Source organism: Mytilus galloprovincialis, chromosome 14 (genome assembly GCF_965363235.1).
Source record: "Mytilus galloprovincialis chromosome 14, xbMytGall1.hap1.1, whole genome shotgun sequence".
NCBI lineage: Eukaryota > Metazoa > Mollusca > Bivalvia > Mytilida > Mytilidae > Mytilus > Mytilus galloprovincialis.
Genome location: NC_134851.1, coordinates 2843990 through 2863662, shown reverse-complemented (window position 1 = coordinate 2863662; position 19673 = coordinate 2843990). Strand labels below are relative to the sequence as shown.

The 19673-nt window shown below is 37.9% G+C and overlaps 1 protein-coding gene across 3 annotated transcripts in view; it reads left to right on the top strand.

Annotated features, from left to right (window-relative positions):
* Window positions 1–18709, top strand: part of LOC143058196 (alpha-galactosidase A-like) — a 29214-nt gene extending 10505 nt beyond the window's left edge. For all 3 annotated transcript variants that reach the window (XM_076231658.1, XM_076231656.1, XM_076231655.1), the window contains 3 exons: window positions 16595–16756; window positions 17082–17291; window positions 18292–18709. In XM_076231658.1, coding sequence (XP_076087773.1) covers window positions 16595–16756; window positions 17082–17291; window positions 18292–18552 — 633 coding nt within the window. In that variant the 3' untranslated portion in view covers window positions 18553–18709. The remainder of the gene's footprint in view (window positions 1–16594; window positions 16757–17081; window positions 17292–18291) is intronic.
* The last annotated feature ends 964 nt before the right edge of the window (window positions 18710–19673 follow it).

Sequence of the window (19673 nt, the reverse complement as noted above, 5' to 3'; positions counted from 1 at the left end):
TAACCATTACGGCCACTTCTGGCGGAAACGGATACTGCCACCAAAACCAACGGCGACTTTCGGTATTTTTCCTATCATGGACTCGGACGACGATCCGAATAATGATGATTTAGACAAATCTGTTGGGTTAGTGATACAATTGGTGTGTCCACGGAATCCTCGGATGTTTTTTTGTCATCTAGAAACCACTTATCCCAACGAACATGTATTCCTTTTATATTTGATTAGCATTTTAAACTATAGTGACTATGTGTTGTGCAACTCTTTTTCCACCAAAATGATAATTATTTATGTATGTGAAGTTAGCAGCCGGTTCGTTATTCGTTATTCGATATTCAATATCCAACCGGCTGCTAGCAGCCAGTTTGATATTCAAAATTTAATGAAAAATCATAAGAAAATTAAATACTGGAAATCATTAAAAGCACGATTTTCATAGTCAAAAGGACTGATAAGATACGTAGGAATCATTAAATGACCTGTCGCAATTTCTCGTTGTCCTCGAATATAAACCCTTTTCCGTGCGACTTATTTGTCTGTATGTAATATAGAGTTTTGTCATAAAAACGACTTCAAAGATGTACTTTTGTGTATAATGTTTCTTACGACAAAGAGAAAAAACAATAACTCAAGATTTTTTTTAACTATAAATAGAAATATCTACGGAGGGCTAAGATTGTCACTTTTCAGTCAAAAAATGTCCAAATTTTAGGACAAAGGGCACAGGGTGATGGTGAGAGCCCCCTGATCTTTCAATCTTTCTAATATTTAACAGACATTTAGTCAATAGGTAGATACAAACGTGAGTAAAAGGACTTTGGGTACACTTCCTGTCTTCTATGTTTACGGAGCGCCCAAAGTGCCAGTTGGATATTCAAAATATATAGCGAAAACCTACCCGAGACCGCTTAAATGAGGTTGAGACCCCCCTGGTCTTTCAATGTCCATAAAATTCAACCAAATCATTGACTCTGTATATATAAAGATTGTATTAGATGGATTTTCCAGAAAAACGTCATCTTCAATATCTACGGAGGGCTAAGATTGTCACTTTTCAGTCAAAAAATGTCCAAATTTTAGGACAAAGGGCACAGGGTGATGGTGAGAGCCCCCTGATCTCTCAATCTTTCTAATATTAAAAGACATTTAGTCAATAGGTAGATACAAACGTGAGTAAAAGGACTTTGGGTACACTTCCTGTCTTCTATGTTTACGGAGCGCCCAAAGTGCCAGTTGGATATTCAAAATATATAGCGAAAACCTACCCGAGACCGCTTAAATGAGGTTGAGACCCCCCTGGTCTTTCAATGTCCATAAAATTCAACCAAATCATTGACTCTGTATATATAAAGATTGTATTAGATGGATTTTCCAGAAAAACGTCATCTTCAATATCTACGGAGGGCTAAGATTGTCACTTTTCAGTCAAAAAATGTCCAAATTTTAGGACAAAGGGCACAGGGTGATGGTGAGAGCCCCCTGATCTCTCAATCTTTCTAATATTTAACAGACATTTAGTCAATAGGTAGATACAAACGTGAGTAAAAGGACTTTGGGTACACTTCCTGTCTTCTATGTTTACGGAGCGCCCAAAGTGCCAGTTGGATATTCAAAATATATAGCGAAAACCTACCCGAGACCGCTTAAATGAGGTTGAGACCCCCCCTGGTCTTTCAATGTCCATAAAATTCAACCAAATCATTGACTCTGTATATATAAAGATTGTATTAGATGGATTTTCCAGAAAAACGTCATCTTCAATATCTACGGAGGGCTAAGATTGTCACTTTTCAGTCAAAAAATGTCCAAATTTTAGGACAAAGGGCACAGGGTGATGGTGAGAGCCCCCTGATCTCTCAATCTTTCTAATATTTAACAGACATTTAGTCAATAGGTAGATACAAACGTGAGTAAAAGGACTTTGGGTACACTTCCTGTCTTCTATGTTTACGGAGCGCCCAAAGTGCCAGTTGGATATTCAAAATATATAGCGAAAACCTACCCGAGACCGCTTAAATGAGGTTGAGACCCCCTGGTCTTTCAATGTCCATAAAATTCAACCAAATCATTGACTCTGTATATATAAAGATTGTATTAGATGGATTTTCCAGAAAAACGTCATCTTCAATATCTACGGAGGGCTAAGATTGTCACTTTTCAGTCAAAAAATGTCCAAATTTTAGGACAAAGGGCACAGGGTGATGGTGAGAGCCCCCTGATCTCTCAATCTTTCTAATATTTAACAGACATTTAGTCAATAGGTAGATACAAACGTGAGTAAAAGGACTTTGGGTACACTTCCTGTCTTCTATGTTTACGGAGCGCCCAAAGTGCCAGTTGGATATTCAAAATATATAGCGAAAACCTACCCGAGACCGCTTAAATGAGGTTGAGACCCCCCTGGTCTTTCAATGTCCATAAAATTCAACCAAATCATTGACTCTGTATATATAAAGATTGTATTAGATGGATTTTCCAGAAAAACGTCATCTTCAATATCTACGGAGGGCTAAGATTGTCACTTTTCAGTCAAAAAATGTCCAAATTTTAGGACAAAGGGCACAGGGTGATGGTGAGAGCCCCCTGATCTCTCAATCTTTCTAATATTTAACAGACATTTAGTCAATAGGTAGATACAAACGTGAGTAAAAGGACTTTGGGTACACTTCCTGTCTTCTATGTTTACGGAGCGCCCAAAGTGCCAGTTGGATATTCAAAATATATAGCGAAAACCTACCCGAGACCGCTTAAATGAGGTTGAGACCCCCCCCTGGTCTTTCAATGTCCATAAAATTCAACCAAATCATTGACTCTGTATATATAAAGATTGTATTAGATGGATTTTCCAGAAAAACGTCATCTTCAATATCTACGGAGGGCTAAGATTGTCACTTTTCAGTCAAAAAATGTCCAAATTTTAGGACAAAGGGCACAGGGTGATGGTGAGAGCCCCCTGATCTCTCAATCTTTCTAATATTTAACAGACATTTAGTCAATAGGTAGATACAAACGTGAGTAAAAGGACTTTGGGTACACTTCCTGTCTTCTATGTTTACGGAGCGCCCAAAGTGCCAGTTGGATATTCAAAATATATAGCGAAAACCTACCCGAGACCGCTTAAATGAGGTTGAGACCCCCCTGGTCTTTCAATGTCCATAAAATTCAACCAAATCATTGACTCTGTATATATAAAGATTGTATTAGATGGATTTTCCAGAAAAACGTCATCTTCAATATCTACGGAGGGCTAAGATTGTCACTTTTCAGTCAAAAAATGTCCAAATTTTAGGACAAAGGGCACAGGGTGATGGTGAGAGCCCCCTGATCTCTCAATCTTTCTAATATTTAACAGACATTTAGTCAATAGGTAGATACAAACGTGAGTAAAAGGACTTTGGGTACACTTCCTGTCTTCTATGTTTACGGAGCGCCCAAAGTGCCAGTTGGATATTCAAAATATATAGCGAAAACCTACCCGAGACCGCTTAAATGAGGTTGAGACCCCCCTGGTCTTTCAATGTCCATAAAATTCAACCAAATCATTGACTCTGTATATATAAAGATTGTATTAGATGGATTTTCCAGAAAAACGTCATCTTCAATATCTACGGAGGGCTAAGATTGTCACTTTTCAGTCAAAAAATGTCCAAATTTTAGGACAAAGGGCACAGGGTGATGGTGAGAGCCCCCTGATCTCTCAATCTTTCTAATATTTAACAGACATTTAGTCAATAGGTAGATACAAACGTGAGTAAAAGGACTTTGGGTACACTTCCTGTCTTCTATGTTTACGGAGCGCCCAAAGTGCCAGTTGGATATTCAAAATATATAGCGAAAACCTACCCGAGACCGCTTAAATGAGGTTGAGACCCCCCTGGTCTTTCAATGTCCATAAAATTCAACCAAATCATTGACTCTGTATATATAAAGATTGTATTAGATGGATTTTCCAGAAAAACGTCATCTTCAATATCTACGGAGGGCTAAGATTGTCACTTTTCAGTCAAAAAATGTCCAAATTTTAGGACAAAGGGCACAGGGTGATGGTGAGAGCCCCCTGATCTCTCAATCTTTCTAATATTTAATAGACATTTAGTCAATAGGTAGATACAAACGTGAGTAAAAGGACTTTGGGTACACTTCCTGTCTTCTATGTTTACGGAGCGCCCAAAGTGCCAGTTGGATATTCAAAATATATAGCGAAAACCTACCCGAGACCGCTTAAATGAGGTTGAGACCCCCCTGGTCTTTCAATGTCCATAAAATTCAACCAAATCATTGACTCTGTATATATAAAGATTGTATTAGATGGATTTTCCAGAAAAACGTCATCTTCAATATCTACGGAGGGCTAAGATTGTCACTTTTCAGTCAAAAAATGTCCAAATTTTAGGACAAAGGGCACAGGGTGATGGTGAGAGCCCCCTGATCTCTCAATCTTTCTAATATTTAACAGACATTTAGTCAATAGGTAGATACAAACGTGAATAAAAGGACTTTGGGTACACTCCCTGTCTTCTATGTTTACGGAGCGCCCAAAGTGCCAGTTGGATATTCAAAATATATAGCGAAAATCTACCTGAGACCGCTTAAATAATGGTGAGACCCCCCTGATCTTTCAATGTCTATAAAATTCAATTAAATCATAGACTATGTATACTAGTATATGAAGGTTGTATTAGAAGGCTTTCCCAGAATATTGTCATATTCGATATATATGGAGGGTTTATATTGTCACTTTTTAGCTAAAAATTATCAGAATTTTAGGACAAAGGGCACAGGGCAATGGTGATAGCCCTCTAATCTCTCAATCTTTGTATTACTAAGCAGACATTTAGTTAATAGGTAGGCAGAAATTATAACCTTATGTTGGAAGGGGGCAACTATCCCCACTTGGGGTTGTGAGAGATTAAACAAGCAGCTGACCACCGTCGTGACAAAGAGAGAGACCGATTGAGCTCGGCAAATTGTGAGCTATGGGATGAAAAAAAAACAGGCGCACCTGGTATGATTACCACGAATTTTATATATTTTGATATGGACGATAGGATCGAAAGATCAAAAGCTGGGTCTAAAAACCATTTAATCGTGGATATTGGTTTTGGGTGAAACAAATTGATTTTATTTTGGATTGTTATAAAGATTAAGACATCGATCCAATAGTTATTAATAGCTGGAATTAGTTGTTGAAAACGTCAAAGCTCTGAGTGGTATTGCCAAAATGAACCACCGCCGATGGTACTCCCGGATGAGGAAGGATCAGTTGGATCAGTTGATCGGAACGAAGACCAACATTTTTTTAGCGTTGTCCCAACCCTATACTAGGAAGGATATTATCACCCAAGCAAAACAGCATGAGTTGATAGAGGTTAGCAGGATGTCGAAAGATCGACTACTGGAGGAGTTACAGGAACAGATCAGAGAAGATAGGAAATCATTGGGGATAAAATTGAGGTACATCCACTGAAGAAAACCTTTAAAGATGTATTTACTACCTGAAAGATGACCCCAATTATTGACATGGATGTGCAGACCTTCCTTGAGGTCTCTCAGATGTCAAGGGTGGAACTTATAGACGATAAAGATTACAGACCCTAAACAGTGTGAGGCGGTCGCCAGGGAGTTGCAAGAGATCAAGCGGAAGATTCAAGCCAGTAACATGCAGCATCGCCTCGAGAAGATTGGACTCAACCGGGACCTTTCCAAGGTGTTAAGCCTGTGGTTGAGGCTCAGCGTGAGGCAGCTTTACCGATCACCTAAACGATCGTTTACCTTCCTGCAGCAGTGACAGCCCTCCATCCTCCGACGCCCAAGTTTGACTACCCACCACCCATTGCACCACCTATAGACACCATCCTCGGACTTCGAGCACAGCAGTATTTGCAGATCAGTAACGATCCTTCGCCGACCACACCTTTGGATCTAGAACTGAAAACGATGGTATCTTCATCGGAAGCTAACCAGTTACTTCTGACGGCGATGATATTTTCGTGGATGGAGTGAGGTACAAAGGAACCCTTAACCTCTGGGAATCATGGTGTAAAAGAAATCAGAATCTTTCGAGCCCGAAGTTTTTAAGACCTTGTCGACTATGCAGAGATCCTGAACAGTTCCGGTGCCATGTATCAAGGCAATTAACCCTCTCGAGAACCCTAATGCGATAAAGATCTAAAAGTGGACGAAGATTGTGTCTCACAACTAAAGCAAGATAAGCATTGTAGCGGACTTCAAACCGTGTTTCTACCCTCCGACTTTGACCAGCTCCTCTATCGCTTGGATCTGTGCAACACTGCATACCGTGCTGGAAACAATGGTGTGCGCAACGCGATTATGGCGATCCTCGATGCCATAAAGAAAGGTGAACACATCAGCATCAAGGAATATAAGCAACTCCATCGTAATATCCTCAATTAAGAAAGGTTTTGCTCGAAAGTATGCATACAGTGGTAGAAGTTTTTTTGACACTATCGCCAGTATCGCTGGTCGCATGTTCACCTCCTCTGCTGCCAAGACATTGAAAAGCAGGCCTATGAGCACTGCCACCAATGCAGCCATGATAGGAGTGGTAGGTGGTAGTCGTCAACCATGTCGTTGACAAAGTGACCCGCACTCGAAAACCCATTGACCAACGCAGCAAGCCCAATCAACAGCTCAGTGTTAAATGCAGAAAGCCCAACAACCAAACCCAGTTTAATAATCTCATCTCTGGTCGTGGCATCGGTACCGTCCCAACTTCCTCCAATGCTATAAATAAATAAATGTCTGACATCCTTACAATCACAGAAGGGTTGACCTTCGATGAAAGTCTTCAAAATTATTAATACTAGCTTCACGAATTCGAACCTTAAGCCGGCGCCCAACTTACCAACTCTGCAGCGTCACTCCTGCAGACGAAAACAAGATGCAACTGTACAAAACCATCCAGAAAAATCCACGATCCTCTGTGGATTTTGCAGGAGACAGTGTGATTTCATAGCCGTTCCCCAAGCCTCACAGTTAAACTGCCGCCTAGCTGCCAATAGTGGTCACGAAAAGCCAAGATATATTATCGTTGCCTTTCAATCCGACAGAGATAATGACAAAACCCATAATGCTTCCGTGTTCAATCGCTGTCGATTGCAAAATATCCATGTCACCCTCAAAGCTGAACGCTACTCAGCCGTCGACTTTAATGCCGTTTTTTTCACAAAACAAGGTTGCCAGAGTGTTCAAGGAGGATGTAGACTCCAGAAAGAAATTCTACAACATTGACACCCTCCTCAGTAACGGTGGTGTCAACCCCTCTGATTTCATTGACATATAGCCGCTGTTTGTCATCGATGTAAGTCATCAGTCCGAACGGACATCCAGATTCGAGCGGAATTCGAGCGTTATGCTCCCGCCAACACCGAAGCATTTGCATTTCCAATCTCCGTAGGAGTCCGAGGACTCCAGTTCGAATCGGCCGGTCAGTAGTTGAACGTCGTGTTTTAATAAATAAATGGACACCACACTGTTGCAGCAAATCATCCACAACACAGACCAAAAAACAAGGGTTTTCCATCCTTGTCTCTGGAAACGACAGTCGCATTTTTACTCGGTTCAACCCCCTCCCCCAACTACAATTTAAGGAATCGAACACCACATTGGGATTTAAGAGACAGCTCTACAAATTTGATCGGGCAACACATGTTATAAAGAGGGTGAATACATTGTAAGCATCAGAAGCATCAACAGCATCCTGGTGAACAGTGGCATCATCAATAGCAGCTACATACACGGCACCCAACAGTCCACTATCTGAAGCTTCGCCCCCCCCCCCCCCGCAATCGATCCCGGGGTAAAGATCATTCAAACCCCCAAAAAATTTGGTGTACTTACCCGTGATCCTGAGAACCATCAATCGCATGCAGACATAACTCACCGATCCAGACGGCGATCCTCCACAATCTCCGCAGAGAACATCTCACCATCCGCTTTCATATTCGCGAGGCATGAATAAATAGTCTATCGAAATACGGTTTGAACTTTAGAAAAGGTCAATCTAAATATTACAGAGAGCAGACAAAAAAGGTTTCCCGGTCACCATTCGTTTATCCCACACAAACCTGCAAGGTGAACACAAGATGTTGCTTACCCCGCGACTGATTGAAAAGATCACCAAGCTCCTACAGAATGGTTCTAGTGGAAAAAACACTAACCAATTGAAGAAAAACATTCAAAAAGAAAGTGGATTCCTATCCATGTTAGCGGAAAGGGCAATCCTATGTTGGCGAACACAATTCATGTCAGCATGAGGTGTTGGAGCCCTAAGTTGTCTGTGTGAAATAGCGATCAACAATGCATTTGGACCTGGATTTTACATCAAAAGGGGTGGTTGTGTGAGTTGTGTGAAGGTGCGTGATAAAGGTCTGTATATTTTCCCTTCAACCTATAGTGACGGTTTGATTTGAAACTAGGTCATCGATTCTACTAGGCCTAGGGTTCTGGTCTGATCTGATCTGCAGCAGACAGTCCGTTCAAGAACATTCCACTTTTGATACAATCATATATATATATATATAAAATCTATACTAGGTTGAATTTAATGGAAATTAAAAGACCAAGGGGGTCTCATCCTCATTAAAGCGGTCTCAGGTAGCTTTTCACTAAATATTTTGAATATCCAACTGGCATTTTGGGCGCTCCGTAAACATACAAGACAGGAAGTCTACCCAAATTCCTTTTAGTCACGTGTGTATCTACCTATTGACTAAATGTCTGCATAATATTAGAAAGATTGAGCAATTAGGGGGCTCTCACCATTGCCCTGTGCCATTTGTCCTAAAATTTTGATAATTTTTAGCTGAAAAGTGACAATACAAGCCTTCCATAGATATCAAATATGACATTAGTCTAGGTAATCCTTCTGATACAATCTTTATATATACAGAGTCTATGATTTACTTAAATTATGTGGACATTGAAAGACCAGAGGGTCTCACCCTCATTTAAGCGGTCTCAGGTAGCTTTTCACTATATATTTTGAATATCCAACTGGCACTTTGGGCGCTCCGTAAACATCAAAGACAGGAAGTCTACCCAAAATTCCTTTTAGTCACGTGTGTATCTACCTTTTGACTAAATGTCTGTAAATATTAGAAAGATTGAGCAATTAGGGGGCTCTCATCATTGCCCTGTGCCCTTTGTCCTAAAATTTTGATAATTTTTAGCTGAAAAGTGACAATACAAGCCCTCCATAGATATCGAATATGACATTATTCTGGGCAATCCTGCTGATACAACCTTTATAATACAGAGTCTATGATTTACTAAAATTTTGTGGACATTGAAAGACCAGGGGGTCTCACCCTCATTTAAGCGGTCTCAGGTAGCTTTTCACTATATATTTTGAATATCCAACTGGCACTTTGGGCGCTTTGTAAACATAAAAGACAGGAGGTCTACCAAAATTCCTTTTAGTCACGTGTGTATCTACCTATTGACTAAATGTCTGCATAATATTAGAAAGATTGAGCAATAAGGGGGCTCTCACCATTGCCCTGTGCCCTTTGTCCTAAAATTTTTATAATTTTTAGCTGAAAAGTGACAATACAAGCCCTCCATAGATATCGAATATGACATTATTCTGGGTAATCCTTCTGATACAACCTTTATATATACCGAATCTATGATTTGGTTGAATTTTGTGGACATTGAAAGACCAGGGGGTCTCACCCTCATTTAAGCGGTCTCAGGTAGCTTTTCACTATATATTTTGAATATCCAACTGGCACTTTGGGCGCTCCGTTAACATAAAAGACAGGAAGTCTACCCAAATTCCTATACGTCACGTGTGTATCTACCTATTCACTAAATGTCTGCATAATATTAGAAAGATTGAGCAATTAGGGGGCTCTCACCAATGCCCTGTGCCCTTTGTCCTAAAATTTTGATAATTTTTAGCTGAAAAGTGACAATACAAGCCCTCCATAGATATCGAATATGACATTATTCTGGGCAATCCTTCTGATACAACCTTTATATATACAGAGTCTATGATTTACTCAAATTATGTGGACGTTGAAAGACCAGGGGGGTCTCATCCTCATTTAAGCGGTCTCAGGTAGCTTTTCACTTTATATTTTGAATATCCAACTGGCACTTTGGGCGCTCCGTAAACATAGAAGACAGGAAGTCTACCCAAATTCCTTTTAGTCACGTGTGTATCTACCTATTGACTAAATGTCTGCATAATATTAGAAAGATTGAGCAATTAGGGGGCTCTCACCATTGCCCTGTGCCCTTTGTCCTAAAATTTTGATAATTTTTAGCTGACAAGTGACAATACAAGCCCTCCATAGATATCGAATATGACATTATTCCTGGCAATCCTTCTGATACAACCTTAATATATACAAAGTATATGATGTACTTAAATTTTGTGGAAATTGAAAGATCATGGGGTCTCACCCTCATTTAAGCGGTCTCAGGTAGCTTTTCACTATATATTTTGAATATCCAACTGGCACTTTGGGCGCTCCGTAAACATAAAAGACAGAACGTCTACCCAAATTCCTTTTAGTCACGTGTGTATCTACTTATTGACTAAATGTCTGCATAATATTAGAAAGATTGAGCAATTAGGGGGCTCTCACCATTGCCCTGTGCCCTTTGTCCTAAAATTTTGATAATTTTTAGCTGAAAAGTGACAATACAAGCCCTCCATAGATATCGAATATGACATTATTCTGGGCAATCCTTCTGATACAACCTTAATATATACAGAGTATATGATTTACTTAAATTTTGTGGACATTGAAAGACCAGGGGGGTCTCACCCTCATTTAAGCGGTCTCAGGTAGCTTTTCACTATATATTTTGAATATCCAACTGGCACTTTGGGCGCTTTGTAAACATAAAAGACAGGAGGTCTACCAAAATTCCTTTTAGTCACGTGTGTATCTACCTATTGACTAAATGTCTGCATAATATTAGAAAGATTGAGCAATAAGGGGGCTCTCACCATTGCCCTGTGCCCTTTGTCCTAAAATTTTGATAATTTTTAGCTGAAAAGTGACAATACAAGCCCTCCATAGATATCGAATATGACATTATTCTGGGTAATCCTTCTGATACAACCTTTATATATACCGAATCTATGATTTGGTTGAATTTTGTGGACATTGAAAGACCAGGGGGTCTCACCCTCATTTAAGCGGTCTCAGGTAGCTTTTCACTATATATTTTGAATATCCAACTGGCACTTTGGGCGCTCCGTTAACATAAAAGACAGGAAGTCTACCCAAATTCCTATACGTCACGTGTGTATCTACCTATTCACTAAATGTCTGCATAATATTAGAAAGATTGAGCAATTAGGGGGCTCTCACCAATGCCCTGTGCCCTTTGTCCTAAAATTTTGATAATTTTTAGCTGAAAAGTGACAATACAAGCCCTCCATAGATATCGAATATGACATTATTCTGGGCAATCCTTCTGATACAACCTTTATATATACAGAGTCTATGATTTACTCAAATTATGTGGACGTTGAAAGACCAGGGGGGTCTCATCCTCATTTAAGCGGTCTCAGGTAGCTTTTCACTTTATATTTTGAATATCCAACTGGCACTTTGGGCGCTCCGTGAACATAGAAGACAGGAAGTCTACCCAAATTCCTTTTAGTCACGTGTGTATCTACCTATTGACTAAATGTCTGCATAATATTAGAAAGATTGAGCAATTAGGGGGCTCTCACCATTGCTCTGTGCCCTTTGTCCTAAAATTTTGATAATTTTTAGCTGACAAGTGACAATACAAGCCCTCCATAGATATCGAATATGACATTATTCTGGGCAATCCTTCTGATACAACCTTAATATATACAAAGTATATGATGTACTTAAATTTTGTGGAAATTGAAAGATCATGGGGTCTCACCCTCATTTAAGCGGTCTCAGGTAGCTTTTCACTATATATTTTAAATATCCAACTGGCACTTTGGGCGCTCCGTAAACATAAAAGACAGGACGTCTACCCAAATTCCTTTTAGTCACGTGTGTATCTACCTATTGACTAAATGTCTGCATAATATTAGAAAGATTGAGCAATTAGGGGGCTCTCATCATTGCCCTGTGCCCTTTGTCCTAAAATTTTGATAATTTTTAGCTGAAAAGTGACAATACAAGCCCTCCATAGATATCGAATATGACATTATTCTGGGCAATCCTTCTGATACAACCTTAATATATACAGAGTATATGATTTACTTAAATTTTGTGGACATTGAAAGACCAGGGGGGTCTCACCCTCATTTAAGCGGTCTCAGGTAGCTTTTCACTATATATTTTGAATATCCAACTGGCACTTTGGGCGCTTTGTAAACATAAAAGACAGGAGGTCTACCAAAATTCCTTTTAGTCACGTGTGTATCTACCTATTGACTAAATGTCTGCATAATATTAGAAAGATTGAGCAATAAGGGGGCTCTCACCATTGCCCTGTGCCCTTTGTCCTAAAATTTTGATAATTTTTAGCTGAAAAGTGACAATACAAGCCCTCCATAGATATCGAATATGACATTATTCTGGGTAATCCTTCTGATACAACCTTTATATATACCGAATCTATGATTTGGTTGAATTTTGTGGACATTGAAAGACCAGGGGGTCTCACCCTCATTTAAGCGGTCTCAGGTAGCTTTTCACTATATATTTTGAATATCCAACTGGCACTTTGGGCGCTCCGTTAACATAAAAGACAGGAAGTCTACCCAAATTCCTATACGTCACGTGTGTATCTACCTATTCACTAAATGTCTGCATAATATTAGAAAGATTGAGCAATTAGGGGGCTCTCACCAATGCCCTGTGCCCTTTGTCCTAAAATTTTGATAATTTTTAGCTGAAAAGTGACAATACAAGCCCTCCATAGATATCGAATATGACATTATTCTGGGCAATCCTTCTGATACAACCTTTATATATACAGAGTCTATGATTTACTCAAATTATGTGGACGTTGAAAGACCAGGGGGGTCTCATCCTCATTTAAGCGGTCTCAGGTAGCTTTTCACTTTATATTTTGAATATCCAACTGGCACTTTGGGCGCTCCGTGAACATAGAAGACAGGAAGTCTACCCAAATTCCTTTTAGTCACGTGTGTATCTACCTATTGACTAAATGTCTGCATAATATTAGAAAGATTGAGCAATTAGGGGGCTCTCACCATTGCTCTGTGCCCTTTGTCCTAAAATTTTGATAATTTTTAGCTGACAAGTGACAATACAAGCCCTCCATAGATATCGAATATGACATTATTCTGGGCAATCCTTCTGATACAACCTTAATATATACAAAGTATATGATGTACTTAAATTTTGTGGAAATTGAAAGATCATGGGGTCTCACCCTCATTTAAGCGGTCTCAGGTAGCTTTTCACTATATATTTTAAATATCCAACTGGCACTTTGGGTGCTCCGTAAACATAAAAGACAGGACGTCTACCCAAATTCCTTTTAGTCACGTGTGTATCTACCTATTGACTAAATGTCTGCATAATATTAGAAAGATTGAGCAATTAGGGGGCTCTCATCATTGCCCTGTGCCCTTTGTCCTAAAATTTTGAAATTTTTTAGCTGAAAAGTGACAATACAAGCCCTCCATAGATATCGAATATGACATTATTCTGGGCAATCCTTCTGATACAACCTTAATATATACAGAGTATATGATTTACTTAAATTTTGTGGACATTGAAAGACCAGGGGGGTCTCACCCTCATTTAAGCGGTCTCGGGTAGCTTTTCACTATATATTTTGAATATCCAACTGGCACTTTGGGCGCTCCGTAAAAATAAAAGACAGGAAGTCTTCCCGAATTCCGTTAAGTCACGTGTGTATCTATCTATTGACTAAATGTCTGCATAATATTAGAAAGATTGAGCAATTAGGGGGCTCTCATCATTGCCCTGTGCCCTTTGTCCTAAAGATTTGAATTTCTTTAGCTGAAAAGTGACAATACAAGCCCTCCATAGATATCAAATATGACATTATTCTAGGTAATCCTTCTGATACAATCTTTATATATACAGAGTCTATGATTTACTTAAATTATGTGGACATTGAAAGAGCAGGGGGTCTCACCCTCATTTAAGCGGTCTCAGGTAACTTTTCACTATATATTGTGAATATCCAACTGGCACTTTGGGCGCTCCGTAAACATAAAAGACAGGAAGTCTACCAAAATTCCTTTAAGTCACGTGTGTATCTACCTATTGACTAAATGTCTGCATAATATTAGAAAGATTGAGCAATTAGGGGGCTCTCACCATTGCCCTGTGCCCTTTGTCCTAAAATTTTGATAATTTTTATCTGAAAAGTGACAATACAAGCCCTCCATAGATATCGAATATGACATTATTCTGGGCAATCCTTCTGATACAACCTTAATATATACAGAGTATATGATTTACTTAAATTATGTGGACATTGAAAGACTAGGGGGGTCTCACCTCATTTAAGCGGTCTCGGGTAGCTTTTCACTATATATTTTGAATATCCAACTGGCACTTTGGGCGCTCCGTAAAAATAAAAGACAGGAAGTCTTCCCAAATTCCGTTAAGTCATGTGTGTATCTATCTATTGACTAAATATCTGCATAATATTAGAAAGATTGAGCAATTAGGGGGCTCTCACCATTGCCATGTGCCCTTTGTCCTAAAGATTTGAATTTTTTTAGCTGAAAAGTGACAATACAAGCCTTCCATAGATATCAAATATGACATTAGTCTAGGTAATCCTTCTGATACAATCTTTATATATACAGAGTCTATGATTTACTTAAATTATGTGGACATTGAAAGACCAGAGGGTCTCACCCTCATTTAAGCGGTCTAAGGTAGCTTTTCACTATATATTTTGAATATCCAACTGGCACTTTGGGCGCTCCGTAAACATAAAAGACAGGACGTCTACCCAAATTCCTTTTAGTCACGCGTGTATCTACCTATTGACTAAATGTCTGCATAATATTAGAAAGATTGAGCAATTAGGGGGGCTCTTACCATTGCCCTGTGCCCTTTGTCCTAAAATTTTGAAAATTTTTAGCTGAAAAGTGACAATACAAGCCCTCCATAGATATCGAATATGACATTATTCTGGGCAATCCTTCTGATACAACCTTTATATATACAGTCTATGATTTACTTAAATTTTGTGGACATTGAAAGACCAGGGGGGTCTCACCCTCATTTAAGCGGTCTCAGGTAGCTTTTCACTATATATTTTTTTTATGGGCTTTCCATAAATATTTCTAATCCTAATTGTTTTCTAGAGTCATTGGTTTTTGTGTTTTTGTTTTTAAGAAAAATCCTGTATAAAAGTACTGTACCTCTTTGATTTTTTTGTATTGACAACAATCTATATTACATTTAGACAAATATGCAAATTAGAAAAGGGTTTATATTCGAGAACAACGAGAATTTGCGACAGCTTGAAGAGGTAATGAAACTATTTCCTACGTATCTTACATTGTATCAGTTCTTTTAACTATAAAAATCATGCTTTTAATGTTATTAAGTATTATTCTTTTTTTATTTTCAACTTAATTTTGAATATCCAACCGACTGCTAGCAGCCGGTTGGATATTGAATATCGAATATCGAATAACGAACCGGCTGCTAACTTCACACACATTATTCATTTCCGCCTTAATTAGAACAGTATTAGCCATACTTTCATGGTTTCGACGTAAACTTTCTTTTGTTAATAACATTTTGTGCATAATTCAAGATTTAAAGTCAAACTCCTTACTTTTCAAAATTATTAGAAACGGACCCTTTCACCTAGATCAAATTACTGGAACCGGACCCATAATTTTGAAAAGGAAGGAGTTTGACTTTAAATCTTAAATTAAACTCAAAATGTTATCAACAAAAGAAAGTTTACGTCGAAACCATGTAAGTATGGCTAATACTGTTCTAATTAAAGCGGAAATAATTATCATTTTGGTGGAAAAAGAGTTGCACAACACATAGTCACTATAGTTTAAAATGCTAATCAAATATAAAAGGAATACATGTTCGTTGGGATAAGTGGTTTCTAGATGACAAAAAAACATCCGAGGATTCCGTGGACACACCAATTGTATCACTAACCCAACAGATTTGTCTAAATCATCATTATTCGGATCGTCGTCCGAGTCCATGATAGGAAAAATACCGAAAGTCGCCGTTGGTTTTGGTGGCAGTATCCGTTTCCGCCAGAAGTGGCCGTAATGGTTATGCACCGTGAATATGTATGTACCATCACTGACGTCAATCAATCAACAAATCAATATGTATGTACCATCATTGACGTCAATTAATCAACCAATCAATATGTATGTACCATCCTTGACGTCAATCAATCAATCAATCAATATATATGTACCATCCTTAACGTCAATCAATCAACCAATTAATCAATTTGTTTGCACCATCATTGGCGTCAATCAATCAACCAATCAATAAGATATGACATATAAAAAAGAATACTGATGTATTAATTAAATCTAACCAAAGTTGTAAACCAGCATTGATATTGAAATGATTAACAGTACTTTTTTCACTTCAATACTAAATGCTTTCCATAGGGAACTTATACTCCTGGTGCAAATACGTGTAATACAGTGAGATCGTATATGGATGTACAAGATAGCTGGGAAAATGTCTACCAAATCATTAGTTTCTATGGTAATAAGACAGAGGAGTTCATTGATTCCGCAGGACCGGGTCATTGGCACGATGCTGACATGGTAAATATCAGTTGGGTATCACATTCAGTGACAGCAATGTTTGTACACATTTTAATAGTATAGCAACGATAATTTTGATTGAAAAATTACTGCGAATTGTATAACATGCCTTTCTGATTTTTTTTTCTGTACAGTTAGTAGTTGGTTTTTATTTTCTGAAAAGTTGGTAGTTTGTCTTTATTTTTCTATATATATAATTAGTAGTTGGTATTTATTTTCTGTACAGTAACATTAGTCAGTAGTTGTTTTTATTTTCTGAACAGTTAGTTGTTGGTTTTTATTTATCTATACAGTAAGTACATTGTAGTTGCTTTTTTCTGTACAGTTAGTTGTTGGAGACTATGGTTTAAGTCTGAATCAACAGAAGATCCAGATGGGTATGTGGGCTCTGTTTGCGTCACCTCTATTTATGTCTGTAGACCTAAGGGATATTGATAACGAGTCAAAGAAGATATTATTGAACAAAGAAGTAATAGCCATTAGTCAAGATCCACTTGGTATACAAGGAAGACGAATGTTTAAATATCCTGTCCGAGTAAGTATGGTTCCACGTTTAGGTACAATGCATTGCAGTAAATTCGTAGAGAACACAACGTGGGAACGTCACTTATTTCTTATATTGTAAACTTAAGACTTTGTGATGTGTCACTTATATACTTTGAAATTCTTCAGATCGATTGCAAATTATGACATGCAACGTTTTCTTTGACATTTTGGTGTCGTGACCAGGATTGACTTTACAAGATCACTACATGTAAGGGATGAACACAAGCATATAACCTTCAGCTATGTGTGCTTAATTACATGTGCGTCGAAGAGTAACATTCATCATATTATTGGTATTTTAATGGAGTAAAGAAAGCAATATGAGAATCAGAATACTTCACATCATATGTGGTCCTTGAATTTGTCATTATTTTTTGAAATTTCATGAACGGTTCACATAGTTATTTTTGTTGAAAAACTTTAACCTTAGACTGTATCTTAAAGTTAACTACAAATATAATAAGCCCTTTTATCGGGTTAGAACAGGAAATAAGAAAAAAAAAGTTTCAAATATTTGCTATCGATACTTTTTAATTATAAAAAAGCGTCTGGCCAAGTTTTGAAATACTCCATAAAGGTTTGACGAAGTTATTGATGTTTCAAACACTTTGGCCACTAACTAATGCCGATGGAATATACCATCGCTAAGTAAAATATCACAGACATGACAAAAAAGAGCAATACTATTAAACATGTTAAAGCCAATCAAAAATTGTAACACAGTGATAAACACCAAGGTGACAAGAATGTGACTTTTTAAGTCCCTATAATATTACATCGAAAAAGAATAAACTTTCGCTAATGCGAACTAATCGTGAATGCATATTAGTTCTGCCAACTTTTCATGAAGCAAATTGCGTGGGATTTTGCCAAAATTGTAAAGATCAAAGAGGGAAAAAAATAATCAAAGGAAATGCCTCCAAATAAGCATGACAATGCGTGAAAATTGGCAGCCCTGAATATATGTTTTCAGTTACGATATTTTTCAGCAAGGTAACGTGGAAGGTTGGTTAAGACCGCTGTCTCCAGCAGGAACGTATGCTGTAGGAATACTGAATTCAAACAACTTTGGATGGCTACAATACGTTAATAAGACACTGAGCGATTTTGGCCTTACAAATCAGAAGGGATATGATTTGATTGAGGTGTTCACAGGAAAGAAATACGGTCCACTAAAGCCTTTAGATGAACTTATCTTAAAAATGGAACCAACTTCATTATTTTTGGCAGTGGCAGTTCCTCTGAGTTAATACTGGAAGCACTTTTTATAGTGTTAACATTTGTTCTTTGTGAATTTGCTCAGTTAATATATATATTTCATATAATAGATGAATGTTTGTGCTATGTAAATACAAGTGGGCTTATGTTCTATTTAAGTTATACAAATAAACGTTATTTTTAACCATATTTTTATAATTTCTGAGACAAGTTCCTTGAGAACCAGTAACTTTGGTGGGTTTTTTTTCAGCGGCCGATACTTACTCCTTTCACTATTTCACTATTTACACAAGGTATGTCACAGTAAACAAGATCAACACATGGACTCTATCATAGACCAGTTCCGTGTAATAGGAACAGTAATATATGACACCAAGTCTACACAAGATATATTTACGCGGTAAAACAAGATCAACACAAGAACTCTATCATAGACCAGATCCATGTAATAGGTACAGCAATATATGACACCAAGTCTACACAAGATATAACACAGTAAAACAAGATCAACACATGGACTCTATCATAGACCAGATCCATGTAATAGGTACATCAATATATGACACCAAGTCTACACAAGATATGTTTACACGGTAAAACAAGATCAACACAAAAACTCTATCATAGACCAGTTCCATGTAATAGGTACAGCAATATATGACACCAAGTCTACACAAGATATATTTACACGGTAAAACAAGATCAACACAAGAACTCTATCATAGACCAGTTCCATGTAATAGGTACAGCAATATATGACACCAAGTCTACACAAGATATAACACAGTAAAACAAGATCAACACATGGACTCTATCATAGACCAAATCCATGTAATAGGTACATCAATATATGACACCAAGTCTACACAAGATATATTTACACGGTAAAACAAGATCAACACAAGAACTCTATCATAGACCAGTTCCATATAATAGGAACTGCAATATATGACACCAAGTCTACACAAGATATATTTACACGGTAAAACAAGATCAACACAAGAACTCTATCATAGACCAGTTCCATGTAATAGGAACTGCAATATATGACACCAAGTCTACACAAGATATATTTACACGGTAAAACAAGATCAACACAAGAACTCTATCATAGACCAGTTCCATGTAATAGGAACTGCAATATATGACACCA